Genomic DNA, 26,905 nt, shown 5'->3' with positions numbered 1-26,905 from the left:
GTATTTTCTATAGTAATTTAGGCCTAATTTAAGATGGAAAGTTTTGTTGTTTTTTGTTTGTTTGTTTGTTTGTTTGTTTTTGGTATATCTTTAGACTTTTGTCAGTGTAAAGTGCCTTACATTTACACACATTCTCTATTTTGGCTCTGTGTTGCATTCTGTTCTATTAATTAATCAGTTTTGAAGTGATATAATTTGGTTCTGGAATAAGTTATATCAATAGTGCTACAAGGTTTATATGGACGTATTCCTATTTCAGATTACCTATATTACTTCAGGCAGTCTGCCCACTATTATCCCACAAACACATCGCTTCACATTTAGAAGGGTCTCCCTGTTTACTTGTGCTTTGGGGTCCTCTTGAATGGGTGTCCCCCTTTGTTTAAATTCTGGTGAACACTCAGTTTGCATCTATCATGACTCCATTTTATGGTAAAATCTTAAGCCCTGAGCCCACAACTATCCCTATGCCCTATGTACTTGTATTTTCCTGTCGGAGTCTTCCTAGCTTTCTGGGGAGAGGAGCTTGTTTATTGTCATCTTTCTAGTAGTCAGCAAAATGCCAAGCACTACCAAGCAGCTAGCAGAGAAAATGCAGGAGATGGGGTTCTTCTGGGACATGTGCCAGTGCTGCATGAAAGCCAAGAAGCTGATACAGAATTACTAAAAATGCCAAAGATGACAAGGACTCTGGTAATGCTTCCAACACATATACTGTGTACTTCCAACAATGTTATACTATGATGAACTGGTCTGGCCATTTGTGAAGAGGCCACCACAGAATCCTTGCATTGGTTGGCAGTTTGGCAACAGCCCTCAGTGAAGCAGACACCAATGGAAGCTACCCAAGGACTCTTCCCAAGGAAGTTCCCCCTGATGGTCAAGGACCTCTTCAGGATGGATCCAGCTCAGTAAATGATGGGAGAACCAATCAGAGATATTCTGGAGACTCAGCTCTAGAGCTAAACTCATCACACTACAGAGGGGACATCATCCAGTAAGTATTTAAATGTTGTTATAATACTATTGTTGGCCCCATTTGTATCTATTTAGGTAGATTTGCAAATGTTCCCGATTCTGGCTGTTTGCCTTTATGTTTATATGGATATTGCCAAAGCGGTGATGGATGTGTCTATCTGTCATATTACTGTATTTACCCAAATGAAACATGTCTTGGAATTTAAGATAACCCCCCAATAACGAGATCCTAGAGATGGAAAAATTATATATTTTCCATGTCTAAAATCTAAGTACTGGGGGGTGGTTTCTTAAATTTGTTCCTCCTACCATTGCAGCAGGGCAAGCAGTAAAAAGGGGGTAGGCTGAAGGGGAGTCAAGTGACATGACTCCTGCCCCTTGCCAGCTGCTTCCCCCCTCCCCTTCCCCAGTGCCTCTACCCCCTGGTACCTGCCCTCTGTCACTTGCAAACACTGCATCCAAGGCTGTTCCTTTTTAGTGAAAGAAAAAAGTGAGGAATGAGTTAGTACAGAGCTCTTCAACTTCTGAGCTGCTGGGGGATGCATGTCTTTTTTTCCCTACCCCCACACTTCCTCACCTGTGCTGCACCCGAGGGCAGGAAGTGGAAACTGGAGGAGGGGGAGCCTGGAGACCCCCAGTAACAACAGTAAGGGACTAATGGGAGTGGTGCCTGGGCCTGGAGTTGTGTGCTTTGCATTTAACCCCTCACAGGCAGTACTCAGACTGCCAATTTGACAGCCCCATATTAGTACAAAATTAATTAGATTTCCATTAAATTATTGTCTTGACCTGTATAGAAGTAGGATTTTCATACATGTGAAGTTTTAAATAAGGACAGTTGGTCACTTGAAGTTAAAGAGCTTCTAGGAGTCTCATGCTGTACAGATTCTTGGGCATTTGCAGATGCACCAGATATAAAAGATGTCTAGTTTCCCACCAAGCACTCTTTTGTTGCAGTAGCTTGCATTGTTAAACACAGGACAGGATGTGCATTACAGCTGTGAAATTCTCTGCGTTGTACAATATATTTTGTCCTGATCAGCCAATATTATAAATGAATTTAAGCCACAGTAGCAGCTTAGTTTAGCATGTACCCTACAAGGCAGTTACAATGCTGGGGGTAGCCCTGTCAGTAATGTTTCTTTTCAATTATAGCAATAGTTTGGGCTGTCGCCCTAGTTAAATAAGTGTTCCATATCTTCCTGGTTGTCCCTTTCAGAGGCAAAACCCTTTTCAGCCTTTTTGGGTTGTAACTCAGAGAGGTATACATAAGTGTAGGCAAGTTGCAGGAGTGTAGATAGTGTTATGTGCCTGCACCCTGAAGACACACACACAGTTTAGTAGTTTTGAATGGCCCAAGGTCGGGAAGAGCAGACTAGGATAGAATTCCAAAACTGAAAACGTTTAGAGAAATAACATTTTATCATCCGTAGTACAGTGGCTAGTATAATGATAAGGTAATTACTTCTGTGGTTTTTGTGTTCTCTTAGTACTTGGCATGGCACAGTACACGTGGAGAGGAATGCTAGCAGCTATCTTGCCAAACCCTGAAAGAAGGAGAAGCCAAAGGAAGAAGTTTACTCACCTCATAAATCGGTTCCAGCAGATTGCAAAAAACCCAGAAGAACGAAAGGAAGGATTCATGCTGTAGGACAAGCATGAGAGAGAGGAGGTTAGGGCACGTGCACGTCTTGAAAACATCTCAGCATGGACTGATTGAACAGAGAAAGGGACATAAAGGAAAGTATGTTGGTCATGATGCAGAATTTGGACAAGTTTACTAGAGAAAGTTGTTGTACTGCACTCATACTTAACACCCTAACTTAACCTTGTTTTGGTGCCTTTCTTTTCCCCCAACTGCAAGGTACAGGTAGGTCTCTGCATCCATTTAGGACAAGGGAATATTCTCTTGATTCTACTTTCCTTTCACATTTTTGAGACCCTGTTTGCCACTAGCATGTGTTCACTCTACATTTTAGCTGTTTCTGCACTGTTTTAGTTCTCTTTAAGTTTGCACTGTCTTGTTATGTGCTAAATACTTAGTTTTTATTAAAGTACAGTTCACACAGAGGATGGCCATTCCCAATAAAATTAAATTCACAGTAAACAATGCATTGTATTTGTTCTTTGATTACATTCATTTTTCCCTCCTATTCCTATTATTAAAATGAGCTTCCTTGAACTTACTTTTTTGGCCCTGAAGCACATTGGAAGCATCCCCTCTGGCTATTTATAATAGCTACTCGCAGACATTAAAAAAAAAAACAATAAAAAACCCCTAAAAAAAACTGCACTTTGCTGGACTTGTATGGATTGGGTGCTTCAGTGGGGTTTTTTGGCATTTTTATCTAATAGCTAATTCAGTCAACTTCTGTTTTTTAGCAGCTGCAAGCAGCCAATATTCTAAAAGTCTTTCTACTTCTCTCCCCCATTCTTTGAGGCTTTTGCTTATTTTTCAGGTAGTTGTAAAACACAGCAAGCATCTATAATATGAGGCAGATACCTTACAGAATTTTCCTGCCTGATCTTCAGACTCCTTTGCCTCCTATATAACCTTTGAAAAATGTACTCCCTTGTCATTCTGCAGCTACTCAGAGAAAGGCTTTTTAAGTGAAGAAAGCAAATACTGCATGCCTAGCCTTACATAACAACTGGAATCACCACAATATTTTTATCTGCATTTATTTTGGGAGCAAAAAGTTGTGTGGGTGTGTTTCTTTCTTTTTTTTTTTTTCTTTTTACTGTGTATATGTATGGCCTCCCCCTTACTTTTTTGTAGGTTGCTCACTGGAAGCTTTATTTATGTCATGATGGACCTTTCCACACCTCCCCATGTAAATGTTATCCTTTCACAGTTTTTCACCAGGCCCCCCATGACTAGAGCATTATCTCTTTCTGTTGATAAATCACAAGCTCGCTGGTAGACCGATAAGAAGTGTGTGGGTTCTCCTAATAGCTCCAGCATTCAAAGATGTCACTAACTTCCTGGTATTGGCAAACTTCGATCCAAGTCTAAACAGCAGTGCAGACTTGCATGAAAACAGCTCTTGTACCTGATTACTAATACCAGGCTGATTGACTACACAGGCCAGTACTACTAGATGTAGTGATTCTGGTGGTAGTGGATACATTCTTCTTCTGTACACTGAGGTGAGACACTTCTGTACTACAACTCCATATTGAATTTTTGTATTGATTTTTCCATGGAAGTAGCTGTCTGCCATCTCTGCTGGTCACTGCAGGTGTGCAACATTGTCCTTCTTAACAGTTGTTGCAGGTTGTTCAGGACTGGAAGTAGAGCTCCAACAAATACTACAGGCCTGTGAAAATGTAGTGCCAAAATAGCCACAGAAGTAGCCGCTCCTCTTCTAGCAAGATCCTTGTATCATCGCAGCAATTAAGAGTGACAGTCTTCCATCCTCCCCAGCTCCTGGTTGCCTGCCAATACATCTGGAATACCCTGCTTGTATTAATGATACTCTCTCCAAGTTGCTTGGTGATGCTTTGGAAATTTGTTTGAAACTAAGACAACTTGACAGTGAATTCTGGCTTTTAAAAAAAGAAGGTATATTTGTGGGCCAAAGTGAAAGAAATCATGGGAGTTTGACCCAATTTTGACCCAAGTCTTAAAATTCCAATAGATCTTGATACATTTATCTGCCAGCCCTGATAAACAGCCTTTAATGCATTGAGCCAGCAGTGAAACAGTTTTCCCAGGGGTACCTGTGCAGAAAGTTGTATGTTTTAAAAAAATCTCAGTGGCATGGATTTACAAGGGGGATGGATCAAGTCACTTTTGATAAAGCAGTGTAGATGTCCCTTTTTTAGTTCAGTTAATTTTATCTGGATGAGCAGAAGGAGAAGTAAAACCCCCTAAATTAAAAAAAAAAAAAAGAGAGAGGAAAAAAAACTTTCCAGATAGACATGGTCTTAAACACTTGAAAAATCCTGTTGGTACATTAAATGACATGTGGATCATTCATGTTAAAACTTGAATGCCTTCAGTATTTGTAAGGAGAGTTGACTTCAGAAGATGATTAACTTAAAAAAATTGTTACCAGCTTCTAGATATCTGAAGACATTGTGTAAGGAGCGAGTGGGAGTTGTGGTTTTGTAAAATCTGTGAATCATTAATTGGCATTTACATGCATTTATCTCAGTTGCCTTTATAATCCTGATGGACTCAAACTTGTAACACTTGAAGGCAGTGGGAGCCTTGCAATTTGGCACTATTCACTAAAGATGAAATCTTGGGTTGTGCTATGGCTTTAGCATACCCTCCTTTCTTTAGAAATTGAACTGCATCTTTTTAACAGGAGCTCCTGCTCATTGATCTCAAAGTAAAAATCAAGATAGGATGTCTCTGTCTCTTCTAGCACAAATACATTGGAGTAATAGAGTCTGTTTTTCATGGACAAGGACAGTTTTATAGTAGCTAAATAATGTATTTAGGAGGTAGGGATGTGACAGGTAGGCTATGAATATCTTATTCATGATTTGATTTTTAGATGTTCCCACAGTAGAAGACCTGAGGGGGGAATACTATATGGGATAAGATGGCATAATCTTGCAAATGTACCTCAGAAGAACTTCCCTTCAGTTACAGAAATAGCCCTCTAGCATGGAGACTGAGTATTACCTATTCTTATGAAAGCCAGAGAAACGAGAGATACTTGCTCACAATTTTGGCAGTTGGAGTCCTTTGTAAGTCCTGGAAGTGCATCACAGCCCATCTGCTGCGTTTGTACCACAGAAAACTGCTTTTTGTAGCAGCTGTGCTTGGATCCTTGAATTTGACAGTTTCTACCACTTGCTGCTTCCCTCCCTGTCATCAGTCTATGCATGCAGTAGCCCTTTGGACCTGTGCTGCAGAACTGAACCTTGGGCATAGACTGGGTTTCACTCCAAAAGACAAATGGATCGTCCCTTTTCCTGGTTTTCTCTTATTCTCTCGCCTACCCAGTCAGAGGTTACAGTTTAACTGGATAGTCCCCCAGGAGTGTTTAGTGGATGTGCTAAATTGGCTTGTGTTTTCATCAGAGGGGATTGCTGTGCTTTTTGTGGGGTCCAGAATAAATATTGTCCAGTACAGATGTGAACAAGGATGGGTGGTGCATGCAGTTAGAGTATTCAGGGAATCCTCCCTAAACCCTCAGGGGTGGCCAACCTGTGGCTCTTCAAAGTTAATATGCATCTCCTTGAATCTTTGCACAAGCACACAATGACCAGTTTCCAAATGGAAGTATATTTCTGAATGAAAGCTCGTCACTATGTGCTTGTGCAAAGATTCAAGGAGATGCATATTAACTTCTGAAGAGCCACATGTGCCGTCAGAGCTGCAGCTTGGCCACCCCTGCGTATAGGCCATCACTCCTTCTGATCTTCTCACTGGTCCAGTAATGCTGCATTCAGCACAAAAAAACCTGTAATCCTTTCAGGAGTGTTTTCAGTGCTCCTTTACAAAATGCAGGTTACATACGTGTGTTACAACCTAACATCATTGCTAGTAGCTTGCATACTATTAACAATGTGTTCCTGAATTTCCCAGAGATAATTAACTGTGTTAGTCCAAAGTTGAGCAGAAGATGGGATAGATTTGCACTTTTTATAGACTAAGTCAGAGATGTATAAGCTTTTGAAAGTGGCAGCTGACTTCATCAGATGCTGAGGAGGGATTTCACAAATCCTCTGTCTTCTCCATATCAAATCCCTGTCTCTCCAATTTGGTCTCCCTTACAGCATACTATCCCAGACTTAGTCTAGCAGCTACCAGACAGTATAATCAACTTCAAGGAAATTCCTCCTGTGAGGGTATTGTTGAAAACTCATTTACTTGGTCTTCCAAGCATATTCACATGAATTGCATCTTTTCATGAAGACTGTTCTTTTTCATTCACTATTCTGAGGGTACTAAGAGAGCTTCATTAGCTATATCAGTGGGAAGGGCTTCAGTCTATTCACTCCAGAAAAGATTCTTCTTATTGGAAGCACAGGAGTTTAGGTAGACACTGTTTGCCCTTGTGAACCATCAGCCCCACTGTGGATACAGGCACTGCTGGCTTTATTCAGCTCTGTGTGGATTCCTGTAAACAACTGCTTCACTATCCCAGCACATGGCCATCCCTTTCTCCCCCATCTCAGAAGAATGTGTTTACTTGTTAACTTAATTAATTTTGCTGACACCAGAAGTTACTAGTCTTGGATGAGGCATCATGGACCAAGAGTCATTCAGTCCCTGCACAGATGTCTCTAGATTAAATCAATAGTGTTTGGGTCACCTGTTCACATTCTGGATAACCAGAGATTCCCAGACCTGCTGAGAAGGGATGAGCTCTCATTGAGCGAGATGATAATCATTTTGTCCTGGATTAACTTTTGTTGATGTTTTCTTTACCTATTCATAGAAGACTTGGGTCCTGCCGTGGTCTGATTTCCCCCCCCCCCCCCCCCCCCCAACTTCAAAGAAATCAAACTGTTGCTACCAGACCCTTGCTTTCTAAATTTTCAAATGGGCAAAAGGGAGAAATGGAGGGACAAGTATCTCAAATCTCTTCTGGTGACCACTGATGCAGCAAATGGTGACAGCCATTGCATGGAGGAAATTACTGTAGTTTCATTCTTCAGGGATCCCTAAAGAGGTCCAAGTACCAGAGATACTCTCCCTTTTCAAAGAAGTGATCTTGTGAGCTCTTCAACTTGAAAACAGATGAGGCAGGACATTCCCTCAAGGACTTGCATACAACATAACCAGGTCTATAACATGGCTTTTAGACAGAAGCAGCATAAACCACAACATCAGTAACAATAATTCTATTCTCAGTATACAAGGATGGAACTGCCTAGGAGGTGTCAGATTTTCAAGGAGGAAAACGTAAGCCCCTGTCTACATCTAAGTAACTCAAGCATTGTGTAGATTCCCCTTTTATCATAAACTTTCCCTTTGGGATTATTTTACGAAAGAAAGAAGATCTAGTTTGGACTCGAGACAAAGCAACACCTTTGTCAGCAAGATCGAGTTCAGGATGGTGTCTTTGTGCTTCTATCATCTTGTCCTTGGATTCGAAAGCTTGTAGACTTCTCTTCATCTCCAGGGTGCTAATTTCTGTATTGTAGGTCTACCTCATCCACAGAAGGCATCTCAGTTTCTGAGTCAGCCTTTTCTGTTCCTGAGTATATGATGTTTGTCCTCTCAACTGGATTTGGAATTTCCAGACTACATCAGTCGTGGCACTTCCACGAAGCTGGGAGTCTTAAGTATTCCTATACCTGAATAATAGGGTCACTTGCAGGAAATTACTCTAGCAATGATTTTTCATTCAGCAGACTACATCTGAAATAAACAAAGATAAGTTGATATTAATTTCACCTCAGAAACATAGGAACCATAAGCACATTCGCTTATCTATTAGTAGAAATATTTCAGGCCATTTTAGCACCCGTCTATAGGCTTATCTGAGAATGATGTTAAAAGATTGTCACTGGTAGGTAGGTCACATGGTGTCTTATACTTTTGTGACTCTGGTTCAGACTTCTTTCTATTTTCCTATGCAAGCATGGTTGAAATCTGTTTATCAGTCAGCCAATTTTCAGTTGGATGTGCTAGTTCACATTCTGTCACCTGTTGTCCTGTTATCTTTGTTGGGGCCATTGACAGCCTGTGTCTGCTTCCATCCAAAATTTTAGTGATGAATGCTTCTGCCTTTTGTGTACGGAGTCTACCTAAACAATTTACAAGCGGAAGATTTATGATTCCTCAACAAGTGAAATTACATGTGAATACTCTAGAGTTTAGGCTTCACTTACTGAGAATGGTTGTCCAGTCTTCCTCCAGGCCAGTGATATTCATCATCATTTAAATAGAAAAGTGAAGTCAATGACAATGATAGCAGAGCAAGATCTGTTTGTTTTAGATCAAGAGGCCACGTGACTGGAACCTCTCAAAGTCATTTCTTGGCAGATGCACAGCAGTTAGTCTACTAAATGTAAGGAGTGTATTGGCAGATCAACTTGGGTGACTGAGTGGTCTATAAATGATTATTTTAACAGCATTCCTCAAGTGACGTTTCTTCACTGTGGACTTTTCTGCCACCATATTAAACAGGAAAATGCTGTTTATGTGCTCCAAAAGAGGGTTAAAGCTCTGGGTCAGCTTCAGGTTCATTCCTAATTTCATGATCCTTAGGTCTTCATTTTGTACTTCCTTTGATTCCAATAATGCCAAGATCTTGAGTAGGACTCGGCCAACATAGTGATAGTACTGGAGTAAGACAGCTGTGGTACTTAAACCTTAAATCTCTGTCCAGCTTCTGATACTCCCATCTTTCAGTACATGGCAGGACTACAACCTTGTCCTGCATCTTGATCCATGTACTGTCTGTTTCATGATGTGGGATAGTAGCTTTCTCTCTTCCTCAAAAAAAAAGAATTTGAGTGCCTCAGACCATGTACGCTCACTAGATACACTTAATAGAAAAGATTCTGGTGCACATATGTATTCTGTTAAAGGGAAGCAATTTCCATTATGGGAGTAAGTGCCAGCTGTTGTCTCCTAGAACTCCAGATTCCTGATGTTCTAAACTGCCTAGATTAAAGAACTCTGGGAAATAATAAAAAACACTGAGTTTTGTCTGTTAGTGATTTTTGGGCTCTGTAGCATCCTAATTGGGGTTATTCCATGTTCTCTTACTCCGCATTGGCCAGAAGTTTAAACGGTCAAGTTCCACCACCTGTTGGAAGCTGTAGTCCTGTTTTGATCTAAATACTGTTTTAAGGGATGTATTATTAGCCCTGCTAATTGAACTTGTGGCTAATTTCTCCCTTTTTCCCCTCTCTTGGAAAAAAAAGTTGGTAGGTAGCTTTGATCAGTAGGATGAGGGAGTGTAGAAGGTCAAGTTGGCAGGACTTCCCTGTTTCCCTGGTCTATGCTAAAATATATAAAATCCCCAGTGAAAAGGGGGATATGTCTGCCTGTCTCCTAAGGGCAGATGTTAAGATACACTTAGCTGAAAAGAAAAAAAAATCCTCATTAGAAATGCTGTTGTCTCTAAAGATCTGTGAAGAAAATTAGATCACTTATTTGAGGGAGACTATGGTAGAATATTGTAAGTGCTATATGCTGTTATGTCTCTTGCCTCTGCTTCTATCTCTGCTCCCTGTCCTAACTTCTGTGAATGCAGTAGCCCATCAGTCAGCCTGAAGACTAGGGGATTCTTTTGTTATGAGAAGAGCTGTTTGCAATAAGTTCTAATGGTCTTACTATTTGCTCTCAGATATACTTTCCTGGGGGGAAGCTTTTTTTATTGATCTTTTGCTCTAACTCGATTAGATCTGACCAGTAGACAACAGTACCTGACTTTGAATTGAACATAAGACAAAGCTGATTTATTGTACTGAACCAAAATATCAAGATATCTTGCCTTTGTTTACTGGTAAAACAAGAGGCATGTTTATATGCTTTATTTACTAAATAATTTGAGACACTAAAAATCGAAGGTTGAGTTTTATCTACATTTTTGTGACCCCTAACACCTGAGTTCTTTCAAAAAGTGATTTAAATATTGTGAAATGTAACTTTCAGAGTCTCCTGGTGAATGACTGTAATATTTACAAGTAATGTTTAAAATATTTTACTGACCAAAGTGATTTGCCAAAGATAGATGTTAAAAGAATTTTTACTTATTAAGTTTGATGCAAGTGATTCCTTTTATACTGACAGCCACAGTGTTATCTGATAACTCTGCTGACTGGTTTTTTTAAGTCCAGTTGTCTCATCACGTGTACTTTAATTGGTAGAGTTTTTTAAATGTTGGGTGTAGATGTAGTACGTTGTCATAAAGATAGGATAGAACCCCTTAGTGTGTAAGAAGCTTCAGAGCATCATCCCATTGTCTGCACTGCATATTTGCCCCATTAATTCCCAGCATCAGGGGAAATAATGTGTGGCTAGGGTCATACAAATGTGTTTACTGTTAAACCCTGGAACACTGTTTTACCGTTTTGTAGTTGGGTAGTTTAATAAAACAGAAATTAGCTGCAATTAGTCCTAGCAACTCCTAGACTATTAAATATAAATTGTTTTTAAGTGGGTCTTTATATATTGCCTTACTGGTGTTTTTTGCTTACCATAGTTAAAAAGAAAAGGATTTGCCACACCCACTATACAGTATTTGAAGGCATTTGTAGACCTAAATCCTCTTTTTCCTTGACTTTGTTTCTCAGACCACCAATTCTCCCTAGTCCTTCTCCTTCAAAATCCATTCCAATCCCACAGCCCTTCCGACCAGCAGATGAAGATCATCGGAATCAGTTTGGGCAACGGGACCGCTCTTCTTCAGCACCCAACGTGCACATCAATACAATAGAGCCTGTCAATATAGATGTAAGTATAAAAAAAAAAATGGATTGAAATACTGGAGCTTTATCAGCTTGCCTAACTCATGCCTGTGTATAATTTTTAGCATAAACACACAAATGTTACTTTTTTAAATAAATACATGCTGATCTACCTAAGAGTTCATAAATTTTAGATAACAGGAGAGGAAATGTTGGTAGCCCAGAGATGGGGGAAAAATCAAACAACCAGTTTCAAATAACAAAAACCCTTTTTTGACAGCCATATCCTCACTTTCCAAACAAGCAGGATGCTACAAACGATTAGTCACTTTTAAATTCAGTCCCCAAGCTATTGTTGCTATGTGCACCTGAGTGTTATGAACCTGAAAAGACAAAGCAAAATAGTGACAACTTTTTCAAAGCATGCCAAGGATTAAAAGTACTGCTTATCTGTGAATCCTTATATTACTTTTAGCAGAAAAGATGGTTTATTAAATGCTGGTGTTTGAATATGTCATCCTTGACTTGCTCTCTGAGCCTCCAATAAATTGCTACAATGAATGTCTTGATTTTTTTTTTCCATATAGTTTTTGATATTTTTGAAGACTGAATTTTAATAACCATGAAAATGGAGCACATAAGATTGTGTTTATTTCTAATCAGTCTTGGCCAACACTCTACAAACTATTGTTCACACTGCTACCCCCCCCCCCCAGTTGTAAATACCTTATTTACTTGATTCTAAGATGAGGACCTCCCTTCTCCCCTCCCATTTAACATGGTGGGGAAAGGCCCTTATCTTAAAATCACATATGACAGCAGTGGGAGGGGCAAGCAACTGCTTTGGCTCTGGCTCCAGTCTCCATCCAGGGTTGCTACAGCTGCTGTTTGCCTTTCCACTCCCTGCTGCTTCTGCACCCTGCAGCCTCCCCGCTGCAGCCTTTTCTCCCCATCTTCCACACCTCCACACACACCATGCAGCCTTTGCTCCCCTGCCTGTCCTTTGCCTCCCCACTTCTCCCCCCCTTGCTTTTGCTACATGCTGGCAGGCTCTGTACACATTGTAGCCTGGGCACTGAGCCCAGCCCCACAGCAGTAGTGCGTAGTCCATACGGCTGCTACGTGAGCTGGACTGGGGTTGCGCTCAGAACCTATTGTATGGAGCAAAGATAAGGGGAGGAGGGAATGAGGGGAGCAGAGGCTGGAGAGAGACTGGGTGGAGAGCAGAGGCTGGGGGGTAGTGGGGGTTGGGCACAAGCAGGGGGGCAAGCTGTTTGACCTCCCCACACCACCTACATTCCTACTACATGCCCCTCTTTAGCAGTGGGAAAGATGAATTAAAGATGACCCTCCAGTAATTAGAATCTATACATGGAGAATGATAACACATGTATAAATTTTACATGTATAGGATCTAATTGTTGGGGGTTGTCTTAAACTCAGGGACATCTTAGATTCAGATAAACACAGTACCTGCCTGAATCTTGATTTTTAATAGCTCCCTTCCCCATATGCGTATTCTAGTTTTAAGTCTGCCATCTGAAAATTACTGAGTTGTCACTTTACATAGTCTTAAGGTCTACGTAGATATTCAGATGTGCAAAACCTTTTTTTTTTACCTCTAACTTGAATCATAAGCAAAGTTAGTATCTCCTGGGTCACCATGCCTCCAGATTTAAAACACACTGATGAAAACTGACCTGTGAAGGGAACAAGCTTGATTTTTTTTTTCTTTGTTTAGAAAATTGCTCTTTCAAGTCTATTACTAGTTGTAAAATTGCATTTTTAGGTTGTTAGTCTCTGGATATTTTGTAGCAGATGTACTCAGTGAATACGGTATTATAAGCTAAAAGAACCTATTAAAATTAATGAAGAACTTTAAAAAGAACTGAATTAATTTGCTGCAGAAATTGGGAACCTTTCTAGAAGTAAAAAATAGAGGTTATTTTAGTCCATTTCTTCAACATAAGGAAGTCATGTCCCATCATCCTGTATGACAGTCATAACCATATTATATTGCAGACAACTAACTGGGAAAATGATTACCAGTTCTGGTTCAATGTTTCCCCTTGCATATTGACTTAATTGGGAGTTTAAATCAATACCTTCAAGTAAACTTGTCTTTTAACTAGCCCATATCTCAAGTTAGTATTGGGATTCACTGTTTTAAAGTAAATAGGTTTTGTCTGTGTATTTTTTTTTCTGTATTATAGTTATTAGATTCTAAGATCATCATGGCGGTGACTGTCTTACTCTTTGAACAATACCTGGTAGGGTGGTGGATGGGACTGCAATCTTAATTGTAGCTTCTGGGGTGGCACTACTTTGAAATATTTGTATTTGTTATACATATTTGTGCTTTTGTTTGTAGGACTTGATTAGAGACCAGGGGTTACGAGGAGAGGGAGGTAAGTAATTTTAAAGAATTCTCTGTTACTAAATATAATTATATGATTGCTTTGCCCCCCCCTTTTGTACTACTTATTTCTGCAAAACAGAGAGGGAGATGTCAACAAAGCAACTAGTATATTTATACTTGCTTGTCCATGATGTTTAGCATCTGTCTGATAAAGATTTGTCATTCACCAGTCATTCTGGGAGTGGGGGAGACAGAAGGAGGAAAGGTTTTAATTGCATCAAGAGGAGGAAGGGTGTCCCTCTCATCTTGATAGAGTCCTGGGGAAATGTCCTTATACACACATGCTCCTTAACTTCACACTGTGCACACAATGCCCTTTATGGCAGTCACTATCCTTCTACCTACGGAGTCAACAGAGGCTTCCTTTGAAGCTTGTCAACATGGTTTGTGAATTGGCCATGTTAATTGCTGCATCCTCTAGTCCAAATGGCATAAGATTCTCCAGTTCTTCTCCCCCTCTGCCCCTTGCTGAAGATGCTGCTTTGCTCTACTGCATGCCTTTGCTAACCTTGGAAACAAGTAATTAGGACCTCAGATTAAACCCATGTCTTTTGTAGGCCCCTCAGTAGCACTGTTGTAGACAGTGTAGATGGCCTTAACTTCCAGTTACAGCAAAACTCATGACAGAAGGTTGTCTTACTGTTCTGTACATGTCACACATGGCCTGCAACATCTGCTTTCTGCAAGAAGAACTCTTAAGTGCTGGTTGTCAGAGTACAGGGTCTGTCTTCGTTGTATTTAGTCACTTGAAAATGACAAAGCTGTTCCCTAAGAGGACAGGCGTATGACTATTTCTCTAGATCCAAATAGTCGACCAGCATGTTGTCTTCTGTTAACTATGACTTGCTTCACCTCTCAGTGAAGTCTTAGTCATGCTGGTGCATTCTGCTGCACTCTTCAGGGTCTTGCACCTTAAGCCATTGACATTCTTAAATCTGCCATCTATATCTGTTAACCAGAAAGGTGGCTGGCTAATGCTTTGTGTTAGGAGGAGTTACGGTTTGTTATACCATATATAAATATACTTTTCCCCCTCTCTTTTAAATACGTAAATGTAACTGATTAAGAACTTGCCAGATTTTACTATCTTGTATGTTTTAGTAAGGTGTGTTTTTTCACAATTTTGGCCATTTTTGTCCAGTGTTTGAATGTTGTATTATCATGTCAGTTTTAACTTGTCGTAAGCTGTGTGCTTGGCATCTGAGGACAATGTCAAAACCCATTTTTTGAAAGAAGATTTTAATAAATATTTTTTCTTCAAAGTCCAAAAATCAGTCTGTGATAGGAGTCAAAGCATCCTAGTTATTTCCCATGACTTCTTTCATTTCTTCTGTGTGTCTGTCTTTCTGTCTCTGCCTGCCCGTCTCTTTTTCTCTAACAGCCCCTTTGAACCAGTTGATGCGCTGTCTTCGGAAATACCAATCCCGGACTCCCAGTCCCCTCCTCCATTCTGTCCCCAGTGAAATAGTGTTTGATTTTGAGCCTGGCCCAGTGTTCAGAGGTAGTTGGGCTCTTCTTTCTTGTTTTCACCCAGAACAAAATAAGTAAAACCACAGATGCTGTTTATGTCTCACCCTCACACTGTGTGTATGTAAGTGTGTGAGTTTATCAGAACACCTCAATTTCTTGCTTGGCCTGGCTGGATTGCTTTGAATGTGCTTTTCACACATACTCACTTCCACCCTTATATATTTGGAAACTATTATGTGTTAAATTTGACTTAAAGCTTCTCAATCAAGGAATTTCAGAGTTGAGGTTTCTATATATAGTCCTTATTGTAATTTATATAAACAGAGAGTCTTGGATAGTGAACTGTTAAGGACATAGTAACATTCTTAACTTGGAATTTCCTTGACTGTTTAAGTCAGTTTAGTGTTCTAATAATTTTCAGTTTAATATTTTCTGTTTTTAAAAAGTACACAGAGAGAAAATACAAATTACAAACATTTCCATTGTTATCTTGTTAGCTTTTAAGTTTCTAGAAATCACTTATTGTGTCAGCTTGTTATGATATGTGTGTTTTGAGGGTTCCATTTGGTGTTAAATTGGGGTTCCAAGTAATCTGGACCAGATTAGACAATAGTGCCAGTTGAGGTACTGTGTAAACTCCCATTGTACTTAGCATTCATTTGTGTACTGATATTGCTATACAAGACCTGTGCATTTTAATATCTCATCGAGTCAGGGGGTCTTTCAGGCTTGAAGCTGTCAATAAGTCTTTTTTTTGTTGATTGCCCAAAATCCTAGCTAAAATGAGAAAAAATTATATGCTAAAAATACCAGTTATTAATAACATGAAATATTTTTTCTGTATATAATGTACCTTTGCGTATATGAGTGGCTGCATGGTGGCGCATGCTTTTCAAATGTTACTTTTTTTGGCTACCTCAAAGAATTTTATTTCAGAATACCAAGAGCTGCTCATTTTATGGACTAAACACTTGCCAGATTATTCCAAAGACTTCTGGAAAATAGGTATTTGCAACCCAGCTCCATTCAATGGAGTTGGCTAAAAAACAGGAACATTTTAAATTTAGATCAGGAAAAGTAACTTCAAATTCCAGGCTAATGACTTGCGCAAGTTACAGTTGGGTATTGGTGAAATAGCCAACCTATAATTGGAAAACTGGGCTTTCGGTATATTTACAGATTACCTACAATAGTTTTACCTGTTCTGGAATCATATTTCCTAGGGCTATGCGAAACAGCTGTTTCATTTCGATTTTGGATTTGGCTGTTTCATAGAACAGTGATTCGTGTTGGTTCGCATCACTGTTCTGTTTTGATTCGGCTGAATCTGTTTCGGAGTTTTGACGCTGTTTCGGTGCTGATTTGGATCAGCAAGGCAGAGGCAGGCACAGCTGGGCAGCTGCAGGTTCTCCCATGGCTTCTCTGGCTCTGCCTGCCTCTCCCTGGTGGGGGTGGCCGCGGGAGAAGCCCCCATGGCAGCCCCATTCCCCGGCACGTAAAAAAGAAGGGGAAAAAAAGGAAGAAAAGTCCCGCACTCAGCGGCTGTAGCAGCAGCAATTGGGGTCTCTGAGGGCTCGTGGCAGAGCCTCCCTGCGCAGTGGGGGCAGCGGGGATCACCCCCCACCTTGCACCTGTATGGCAGCTACCCCATGCCGCAGGTGCAGCACAGCTCGCCAGGGTGCTGCGCACTGTTTGGGAGCTGGGGGCGAGCAGTGCCGGGCTCCAGCTGATGGGTGCAGCCACAGCTCCCAGATGGCATGCTGCGCCCTGCCACACCATGTGGCACCTGCAATGTGACAGCTGCCGTGTGGGTGCCAGCCAGGAGGGGTGATCCCTGCTGCTCCATGCTGCACGGAGGGGCTCTGCTACGAGCCCTCAGAGGCCCTGATCATCACTGCTACAGCTGATAAGCGCAGTGCTGGGGCCAGGTATGGCAGCCATGGAGGTTTCTTCTCTGGCTCCTTCAGCTGTGACTGCCTCTGTTCCAGCGAGGGGAGCTGTGGGAGAAGCCCCTATAGCTGCCCTGCCTGGGCCCATCCCCTGCCTTGCCCCATGCTCCCGGCACTTCAAAAGGAGGGCTGCAGAGCTGTGCTGGACTATTCCCCAGAGGCACTTCTGAAACATTTCCAAAATGTTTCAAATGGTTTCATTTAATTTTGGAGATGTTTTGGAGCCTTCTGGTTTTGTTTTGGATTCAGTGTTTTGAGTGCCAAAACGCCTCTAAAATGAAATGGCTGCTGAAATTTTGCACAGTCCTGATTTTTCCCACTAAAAGATGCATTGCTTTTTCTATATCTTGTATTTTAGGTTCTTCTAATTGTACTTATCTGCTTTAATAAGAATATAACTGCTGCGCAAGGAAGGAAAGAATACATGTATTGTACCATTTCCTCAGAACCCATTATAGTAGAAAGCATCTGTAAAATACTTGGGGTCTTGCATGGTGATTTGCAGTAATTAGCAGAGCAACACAAACATAAAAGGTAGACTTGCGTTCCTCCTTCACATTGGGAGTGTCGGTGTGATCTTGTTAGTAATTATGATGCTATATTAAAAACCAGTATCTAGTCTGAAGAATTGTTTTTGTAAAAAAAGCATTGGAGCTCTAAAACAGTCCTATTATTTTTCTAACAAATAAAATAATAGGTCATTTTGTTAACAAACTGTATACCAGACCAAGGGATTGTTTGTTTTTTTTCAGTTAATTTGATAAGCTGTAAGTGGCTAGCTAAAGTGCTTTTTCTTTTGAATTCCCACTACACTCTAGTTTGCTATTAATAAATAAGTGCTCTCTACTGGCAGCTAGCTTTGAAACAGCCAAATATTTTTAGGTGGCACTCAGGAACTCTGTTAAAAAAAACAAAACCAAACAAACATTCCCAGCTTTCATGTATAGTTCTATTTTAATTCAAATCTGTTGTGTCCTGGCTATTATTGGTTAGCAAGAGCAAGTCTGAAAAGCTGGCTGTTAAGTTTAAGAATTATTTTTCTTATCAAAGAAGCTGGAAACATCAAAACATCTATTTGTCCAAAGAGAGATTGTTGTTCAAATAGTCCAATAACAAAGCATTGGGAGCTATCTAGTACACAAATGTTTGCTATACACTTTGCTGCTTCTTGATGTTTAAGACTGCAATACTAATTCATATATTTAATACAGTAGTCCAGAAGTTCATATTTCCTCACTTGGAACATGTACATTTTATATTTGGAGATACTGTATCTGAAACACAATTTCTGTGCTTAATATTTTTAAAAATTATATAACTGTCTTTTTAATACTTTTACATAAAATTCATTTATTAAATTTCTCAAATTAGGTTCAACCACGGGCTTGTCTGCCACACCTCCTGCCTCATTGCCTGGGTCCCTCACCAGTGTGAAAGCATTACAGAAGTCCCCAGGACCACAGAGAGAGAGGAAGTCATCCTCATCTTCAGAAGATAGGAATAGAATGGTAAGGAGCAGAATAGCTGTGTTTTCCTGCTCTTACAAAGATGCCCTTATTCTTATAGCTTCTCTTTTATGAAGGACATCTAAAATTATTCTAGAAATAGTTATTGAAGGAATTGCACTCTCTAAGTCAGTAAACAACAGGGCAACATTAAATAACTAGGACTGAAGTAGGAATCATTTATATAAAAGTTTTGCTAGGTAGCACGCAAAAGACTATGGACATACACATTTGTTAATGCAATGCTGATCTCCCTTCAGTGAAGTTGCTTACATTGTCTTGTCATTTTGATAAATACTGGCTTCCTGATTCTCTAATGTAGGCTAATCCTCTGAAAATAACATTTGAAAAAAAAATCACAATTTAAGCATTATTTCTCTGAAATTCGTATCCCTGAGATTTCCATTTATTACTAGAAATTTTTCAACTTTATTAGCAACTACTATCAAAATCTGATTCCTTGATAACTGCTATGGTAGGAAATTACTTGGTGTACCACTGTGCTGAGGGTACAGTATGTACTCAGCTGGAAAAGAATAAAGACTCAATTATAAATCAAATATTACTAATGACTTGCTCTGGAAATGCTTTCAAACTAAAATTTTAAATGATGCATCCTGTTGAGGCACTCCGGTTTAGAAAGGAACATATATAAGCTTTAGGAAAGGACACGGTGATTTTATATAATTTTACCACAATTGTGTTTTTCTTTTTAAAGAAAACCCTTGGTCGACGGGACTCAAGTGATGATTGGGAAATACCAGATGGACAGATTACCGTTGGGCAAAGGATAGGGTCTGGATCATTTGGAACAGTCTACAAGGGAAAATGGCATGGTATGTTGCCAATATGGCAAACTGGTGTTCTCAAGCATCATGAAGGAAGCTGTTTAGATGTTTTGATTTATTTTTAGGAAAGCAGTAGTTTAAATATGAGAAATTGGGGCTGCAAATTAAGAAACTGTTCTTTTGCTCATGGTAATGAATAATTATCATCTAAAAATGCATTCTAAATGCCAGCGAGCCTAAGGTGTCAAGCTCTGACTGGATGAGGAACTCCAAAGAAAGGGAGAGGGGGTGGGGTTTGGAAATGTTAGAGTCAATATCTGTTAGTAAAGTGAGAAATTATCTTTTCCTTTGTAGTTTTATGGAAGAGTCGCTCCTCCATTTTTTTATTTCATGTTAATGGCTTGATGACTTTAGGGAAGACTACAGGATAAAATATTTTATTTTTTACTTTTGCTTTATTTTGTATTACCTCCATTGAATAATCTGTTTAAACTGTACATCTTATTTTTTAATTGGCTTTTAAAGGTGATGTGGCAGTAAAAATGTTGAATGTTACAGCACCCACACCTCAGCAGTTACAGGCCTTCAAAAATGAAGTAGGAGTGCTCAGGTAAGGAAATATAAGTTATCAGTTTGACATTAGATCGTCCATCTAATGCTATTTCAGAATCATTATTCTTGTGTATTCTGCTTAGAACAGTAGTTCCCAACCCTTTTTGGACCAGGACCCATTTGTAAACATTGGTGGCGAGTCCCAACCTAGTGCCCCTCATTCCTGACCCACTGCCCCCAGGCCTCAGCATGTGGGGAAGGGGGTGGGTATGTGAGGCATGGGAGGGCCCCAAGTAGCCCCTTGGAAGCTGGAACCCTGACAGCTTGCAAGGAAAAAGCCACTATTTCCCACTTTTTTCTCTTTAAAAGGAGAATCCATTTTTAAAGTTTGTTTGTGACCCACTTACGAGTTGTTACCCACAGATTAAGGAACACTGTTCTTATTTTCCAAAATATAAAGAAGTGGACATTTATTATTGTATTTTTGGAACATATTTTTCTAGCCACCACTATGCTTTCCTTTCTAGACATAAATCTGAATAGTGACTTATACAATAAAAGTAATCTAGAGAACTGTATACTTGTGTTTGTTTTCTAATGCATTTAAAGGGAGCTACCATATCTAATTTGGATCAGTGGGGGCCAGCCTTTTTGGCAGGCATGCTACTGACTAGCCCGACATCCTTCCCAAGTGCCACTCTTAATCCCCTTCTCCTGCCCTATCTGCTGCCCTGCCTCCTTCCTGCCTGATCTGCCACTGCTTTCTGCTCCCTGCCTCCCCTGCTCTGTGCCACATAGAGGCTGCCCTTGCCACTTATAGCACACATTCTGCAGGTTAGCCACCCCTGATTTAGATAGTTCAGTTCAAGTTTGTCATTGATTTTTTCAGTGAGTTTTCTCCTACAGGAAAACAAGACATGTGAATATCCTACTCTTCATGGGTTATTCAACAAAGCCACAGCTGGCTATTGTCACACAGTGGTGCGAAGGTTCCAGCTTGTATCACCATCTACACATCATTGAGACCAAATTTGAGATGATCAAACTCATTGATATTGCACGGCAAACTGCACAAGGCATGGAGTAAGTGTCGTGTTCTTTGCTTGTAATGAACTTTAAGATGGTATTTGCTCTTTTTCATTTTTACTCTTACTCCAAGTGCAGAGTTAACTAGTTTTTATCTCTGTACTGAGGCCAGAGTCTTCTCCCAGTGTATTGCTGCATTTTATGACAGTATTGTTATTTCTACTTGGTAGAAATTTACAATAGACCTTTTAATATGCTTCTGTTTTAAGCGTGGCTGTTGGCAACTCAGTTCAAGGGGTGATTACTTCTAACATAAAACAGGTTTCAGTCTGAAGCAAGGTTAAGTAGGTTAAGACCCAGAGTTAGATTGTGAGCTCTGAGCGTGTGCCAGATTTCTGGACAGTAAAACAAAATAGCTGATGAAGTATGAGGGGTGGGGTGGGTGGGTGGTGGTGGTTATTAGTTTCATTGTTTTGCTTGAAAGAGCCATCAAGGGTAACTGTAATTTTCCTGCTTTGAACAGTACTTGTGTGTTGAACACACAACAGTTTGTTGCTTCAGCTGAATAAAGTGTACACTTTCAGCTACTGATGAATGAAATGGGTGCTTGACTATCTGTTCTAAAATATTCTCTTTCTTTTCAGTTACTTGCATGCCAAGTCAATCATCCACAGAGACCTCAAGAGTAATAGTATCCTTTCCCAAAGATGTAAATTTGGAACATGAAAATAAGTCCCCTTTATTCTGCCAGAAATGAATGAATGTGAAGATCAGTTCACCTGCAGAAATGTTAAAGGAGAGTCAGCATTGGCTGGCAATGGGTAACAATGTGAGGAGCAAAATAAAAAATATTCTTTGTGCCTTTTAACATGATTGTAAAGAGAAAACAAGTTTTGTAGAAGTATCCCAGTGAATTTCAGATACCTCCACCAGATACCACATGGAAGGGTTGTGCCAACTCGTCTTTAGACTTGCAGATATATGCAGCTCTTTAAGGACTTGACATTTTTAATATAATCATTTGGGGCCTAGTTTATTAACACTATCATTACTGCAAGCTAGAATATAGCACTTCTCAGACACTGGTTGTTTGGAATCTAGATATATATGAGGGTTGACTACTTAGTTTTTTATACTGTTCATGGATGGTGCCAATTGATAACAGCTAGCATTGCAGGTATATAGAGTTATTTAATATATATGTGCTTGTAGAGAACATTAGGAACTATGCTTTTTTTACCTTAACTTCTGTATAGATATATTTCTTCATGAAGACCTCACAGTAAAAATAGGTGATTTTGGTCTAGCCACAGTGAAATCACGATGGAGTGGGTCCCATCAATTTGAACAGTTGTCTGGATCTATTCTTTGGATGGTAAGTAAAGGGTGGTATGTAGGTATTGTTTTCAGAATACATGAGTCCCAATTTTTTTTCTTTAACCAGAAGTCTCAAAACATCTCTCAAGCAGACAGACCATACAAACCTAACATCAGCTGACACTAAATACTTTAATCTGTTCTTTAAATGTGTCTTTAAGACATCAGTGAAGTCTGAAATATTCTCTCACATTTGTTTAAAAATAATAGGCTTCTCAATCTGATCTATTCAAGTGTAGCTACTCTGAAGAGGCTGTGAGATATTTGAATCAAATTATCTCTTCAGAAAAAATGTTTTGGTGGTCATATGTTTAGCCCAACTTCTCCCTTTCTTACTACCTTAAGATTTTGATAGGTGTGATGGTTCTTTAGCACTATTGTAATTTCACTTTCCAAAATGGCTTCTCAATCTGTAATGGGGTCAGTTTCCATCATATAGTACAGTCATGACCTCACCCACTTAGAGAGCCAGCAGATTTTGAAATTTATCCATCATGTATTAATATTTTAGGTTGAATTGCATATGTAACCAACAGCAGACCAGGAAGCCTTTATGTTTGGACACTAAGGGAACCTAAAATTGAAAGAACAGCTGTGCATGGCAACCTCTTGCTGCACTTTATAGTTTTAAAAGCAAAATTTTAAATTTGTTCTGTGAAATGGCATTTTAATACTGTGAAGTGAATACTAACTCTGTCCTTTATGGTACAGGCACCAGAAGTAATTAGGATGCAAGATAAAAACCCATATAGCTTTCAGTCGGATGTATATGCATTTGGGATTGTTCTTTATGAACTGATGACTGGGCAGTTACCGTACTCGAACATCAACAACAGGGACCAGGTAAAGAGAGCTTGAATTTGGGGAGGTTTTCATTGCACTTTCTCACTTGTTTGTTGTAGGCTAACTGAAACATAGAATTAATAGAGGCTTGTGAAATGAGCCTTCACGTCCTTTTTCAGATGTCCCTTCTCATCTTTATACACCCTCTTCAGCCATGTAGCGTCAATCTGTCTACTACTTCTGATCATTTTTCCCCCTCCTACTGCAGGTATGGGTTTTCTGATTCTGAAAAATGTGTGTCAGGAAACTGGTTAATGAGGGAACTGGTTACTTACGGTAACCTAGTTTAATTCTGAAAAAGGGAATAACAGGCATAAGAAATAGTCCAAGAGAAGAACTGAGGAGGTGGCAATGTGGCCATGACATTTAATATCTGATATTCATTTTGTGCTTGAGAAGTGTATGCACCAATTCATTGAGATTCAGGATTTTAACATCGTCCATGTAATAATGTTAAGTAGATTTACCTGTTTCTTAACTTCCTAGCATAATTTGAAGATGGGATATTTGTGTCAAGGTCTTTAGCGAAAACTATCCAGGATCTGAGAGAGACTGTTTGTAACATGTTTGTGTTCATGTCCCTGTATTTTCAGTATCTACACTTGAGAAATGCAGTCATAACAATGTTAGTCTGAAAACCTAATGTAATATGACTGTTTCAGTATACATCAGGACACTTCATCGACTCAAAGTGACTTGCTTGTATTTGTATTTCTCTGTGTTCTGTGTGTCTGAAGGAGGGAAACTGCCCATGTTCCCAGCCAGCTGGTTGTAACCAGTTACCAGCTGTACTTAGGCCTATTTCACATAAACCATTTGAGAGCCTCATGAATCCTTTATGTGTCTGGTGGCAGGGTGACATGAGTGTTGGAACAAATTTTAAGCCACAGATGCAGCTGACATGTAAAAGTGAAATGCACTAGCTTTATTTACCTCTCCCCATTGACTGGAAGGGATATATAAACCTATCTCTTTCTCTTGACATATTTAGGTCACAGTGAAAACATGTTGCTAGCATGTTCTAGCTGAGACAGAAAATGTCCAGTCCGAGTTTTACAATGAACATCCTCACTTGTTCTGGGATGTAGTTGCACCTCAGTGTTCTTCTGTACTCCAGTCACTTCTATAGATTATTCAGGCCTGTCCTGTGGAAATCCTCCTCTGCTATTTAATGTTGTTTAAGCCTTTCATCTCAATGATGCTGAAAAGTCTGTTGTCTTGCAGTAGAAACGAGAAACAGAATAGGCAAGTCTTCATATTGTACACAGTTGGTGCTTAAGGGTTTCAAAAGGTGTTGTGGAGGAGCTTTGGGTTGCCTCCTAATAGGAGTACAAAAGTGATTGGATTCAATACAAAATTAGAAACAATTTTCTGGGTAGCTTTTTTGATATAAATTCTTTGCCTTGGAAACAAGACAAGAAATAGTTGCATTTCTTAAAATATAAGGAACAGTGTAACTGCTGTATGGATAGATTTATGTTACAGCATCACTTCTTGGCCATTTATTCTAGTTCAGGTCAATTCAATAGAGGAGTGATCTTGCTCTCACTCTTTCTTAATCTGGGCATGCATCGCATTTGAGCTTAGACACTTCACTTGGCAACAGAATGTGGACCAGTTTGTGCCTTGTTGGGCTATCAAGGGGTCACTCTACAAGGTAGACAATGGACAGCTAGTCCTAAATGTGTAATTCCATGAGGGGCATCGGGTAGTGGGGAGGAGGTTAATATCTGGTGTTGCAGTATGTTTGTTGCTGACAGGTGTTTCACATTCAGCCCTAAGATGGCCATATAATTTTGTGCTTTCACCTTTTTGTGTTGAAACTTTAAAACTGTTGTTATAATTTTAAAAAAAGTACCTGATGGCCTTTGTTTAAAGGCAAAGCAGTAACAATCTGGCCATAAAGGTCATATTGTCCCACACCACCTGCCCCCCTTTTTTGTTGGCGATGACAAGTTTGCTGAGGATCTGGCTTGCTTTGGTAAGATAACAAGCCCCGCTTGTAAACTCTCACTTGGCTCTAAAGCCCCTGAGCAAGGGAAGTCTTTACAATCCTGGAGGATGGGGGGAAATCTTTGAAATTTCTCCCTATGATGCATGCTGGGGGAGCATGGTATTACCTCTTTACAGAAAAGATTGTGTGTTTTTGCTGTGGCAGCCCTGCCCACCTGGCCTAGGGAAGAAGCAGATTGCTGCAAGAATGGCTTCACCCACACAGGGGGAGGACAGCCATACCCCAGCCCAGGGTGAGGTATGGTACAGAGGAAGTGAGGTTCCCAGTCTCCACCCCTGCCTCTGCTGGGGCTACTGGCACTGGGAAGGTAAACTCTCATGCAACCCACCCAATCCATTCAGGAGAAATCCCAATTCCTGCTGCTGGTCCTGAACCATAAAAACTTGAAAAACCTGCCCTAGGCAGCCCAAAATCGTCCCAGGACTTTCATAGATTAGAAGGCTAGAAAGGACCTTGGAATATCATCGGGTCCAGCCCCCCCTGCACCAAGCAGGAAAGACAACTGGGGGTCAGGTGACCCCAGCAAGCTGACTGTCCAGTCTCCTCTTGAAGATTTCCAGGGTAGGTGATTGCATCACCTCTGGAGGGAGCTTATTCCACAGTCTGGACACTCTAATTGTGAAGAGGCTTTTCCTAAAGTTGAGCCTGAATCGGTCTTCCAGGAGTTTGTGGCCATTACTCCTGGTTTTGCCTTTGAGTGCCCTGGTGAACAGTTGCTCACTGCACCCTTGATATACTTCCGTAGTGTAGTGGTCAGCTGCTACCAGGTTCCCTCTCAGCCTTTCTTTCTTCAGGCTGAAGAGTGCTAGATCCCTCAGCCTTTCCTTGTATGGTTTGCTGTGTAAGGGGTGTCATTCTCAGGGCTGCACTGTGCTCCGCTTGTCCCCACATGCCTGGGCTCCACTTGTTCCCACTCACCCCAGTTCCTGGGCTGCACCATGCCATGGTGCAGGCTGCTGGTGTCAGCTGCTCCTGGGGCCGCTGCAGCAGGGACTGGAGGGAGTAGCAGCAAGCTGAGCCCTGGGTGGTGTGGGACGCAGTACAGCTTGTCTGCACTCACCATAGCCCCTGCTGCAGCGGCCCCAGGAGTGACCAGCACCCGCTGCAACGAGAACTGTCGGTGTGGGGGGACGGGCAAGGCGCACCTTTTGCTACTCCATGCCCCCTGGGAGGGCTGGGGGGCTGTGTCAGGCTTTTCCTGGGGGCACATGCACCTGGATCTGCATGTGGGATGACAGCAGGCTTCCCCGGCAGGCTGGGGCCGGCAGCAGCACCAGGCTGATTCTTTCCAGCGCTTGGGGCAGGCATGCTGAGTGCTGGGAACAACCTGGCTTACATACAGCCTTGGCTTACAACAGCAAAATTACAACTCGGAGTACAGACCTAAAGATATTACTGAACTTACACACTTCATCCTCACACACAACAACTTCACTTTCAATAACCAACACTTCCTCCAGACCATTGGCACAGCTATGGGCACCATAATGGCCCCACAATATGTCAACCTTTTTATGGGCCACCTGGAAGAAAATTTGCTCAAGAACTGTACCATCAAACCTGTGCTGTACTTAAGATATATAAGTGACATGTTCATCACTTGGACCAAAAACCTTGCAGTCTGATTGATACCACCGGAAGAATTGCTGCAG

At 40.7% G+C, this 26,905-nt stretch overlaps 1 protein-coding gene across 3 annotated transcripts in view; it reads left to right on the top strand.

Moving 5' to 3' along the window:
• The window catches only part of BRAF (B-Raf proto-oncogene, serine/threonine kinase), a 130,690-nt gene that overhangs the window by 83,677 nt on the left and 20,108 nt on the right, over positions 1-26,905 (top strand). For all 3 annotated transcript variants that reach the window (XM_090043302.1, XM_090043303.1, XM_090043301.1), the window contains 9 exons: positions 11,197-11,356; positions 13,682-13,718; positions 18,520-18,656; positions 19,372-19,489; positions 19,967-20,051; positions 20,900-21,076; positions 21,664-21,710; positions 22,276-22,394; positions 23,108-23,239. In XM_090043302.1, the coding sequence (XP_089899428.1) occupies positions 11,197-11,356; positions 13,682-13,718; positions 18,520-18,656; positions 19,372-19,489; positions 19,967-20,051; positions 20,900-21,076; positions 21,664-21,710; positions 22,276-22,394; positions 23,108-23,239 (1,012 nt within the window). The remainder of the gene's footprint in view (positions 1-11,196; positions 11,357-13,681; positions 13,719-18,519; positions 18,657-19,371; positions 19,490-19,966; positions 20,052-20,899; positions 21,077-21,663; positions 21,711-22,275; positions 22,395-23,107; positions 23,240-26,905) is intronic.

The sequence above is a fragment of the Crocodylus siamensis genome, chromosome 4 (assembly GCF_052110815.1).
Source record: "Crocodylus siamensis isolate JL-2025a chromosome 4, ASM5211081v1, whole genome shotgun sequence".
Lineage (NCBI taxonomy): Eukaryota > Metazoa > Chordata > Crocodylia > Crocodylidae > Crocodylus > Crocodylus siamensis.
This window is presented reverse-complemented; position numbering and strand designations above follow the sequence as displayed.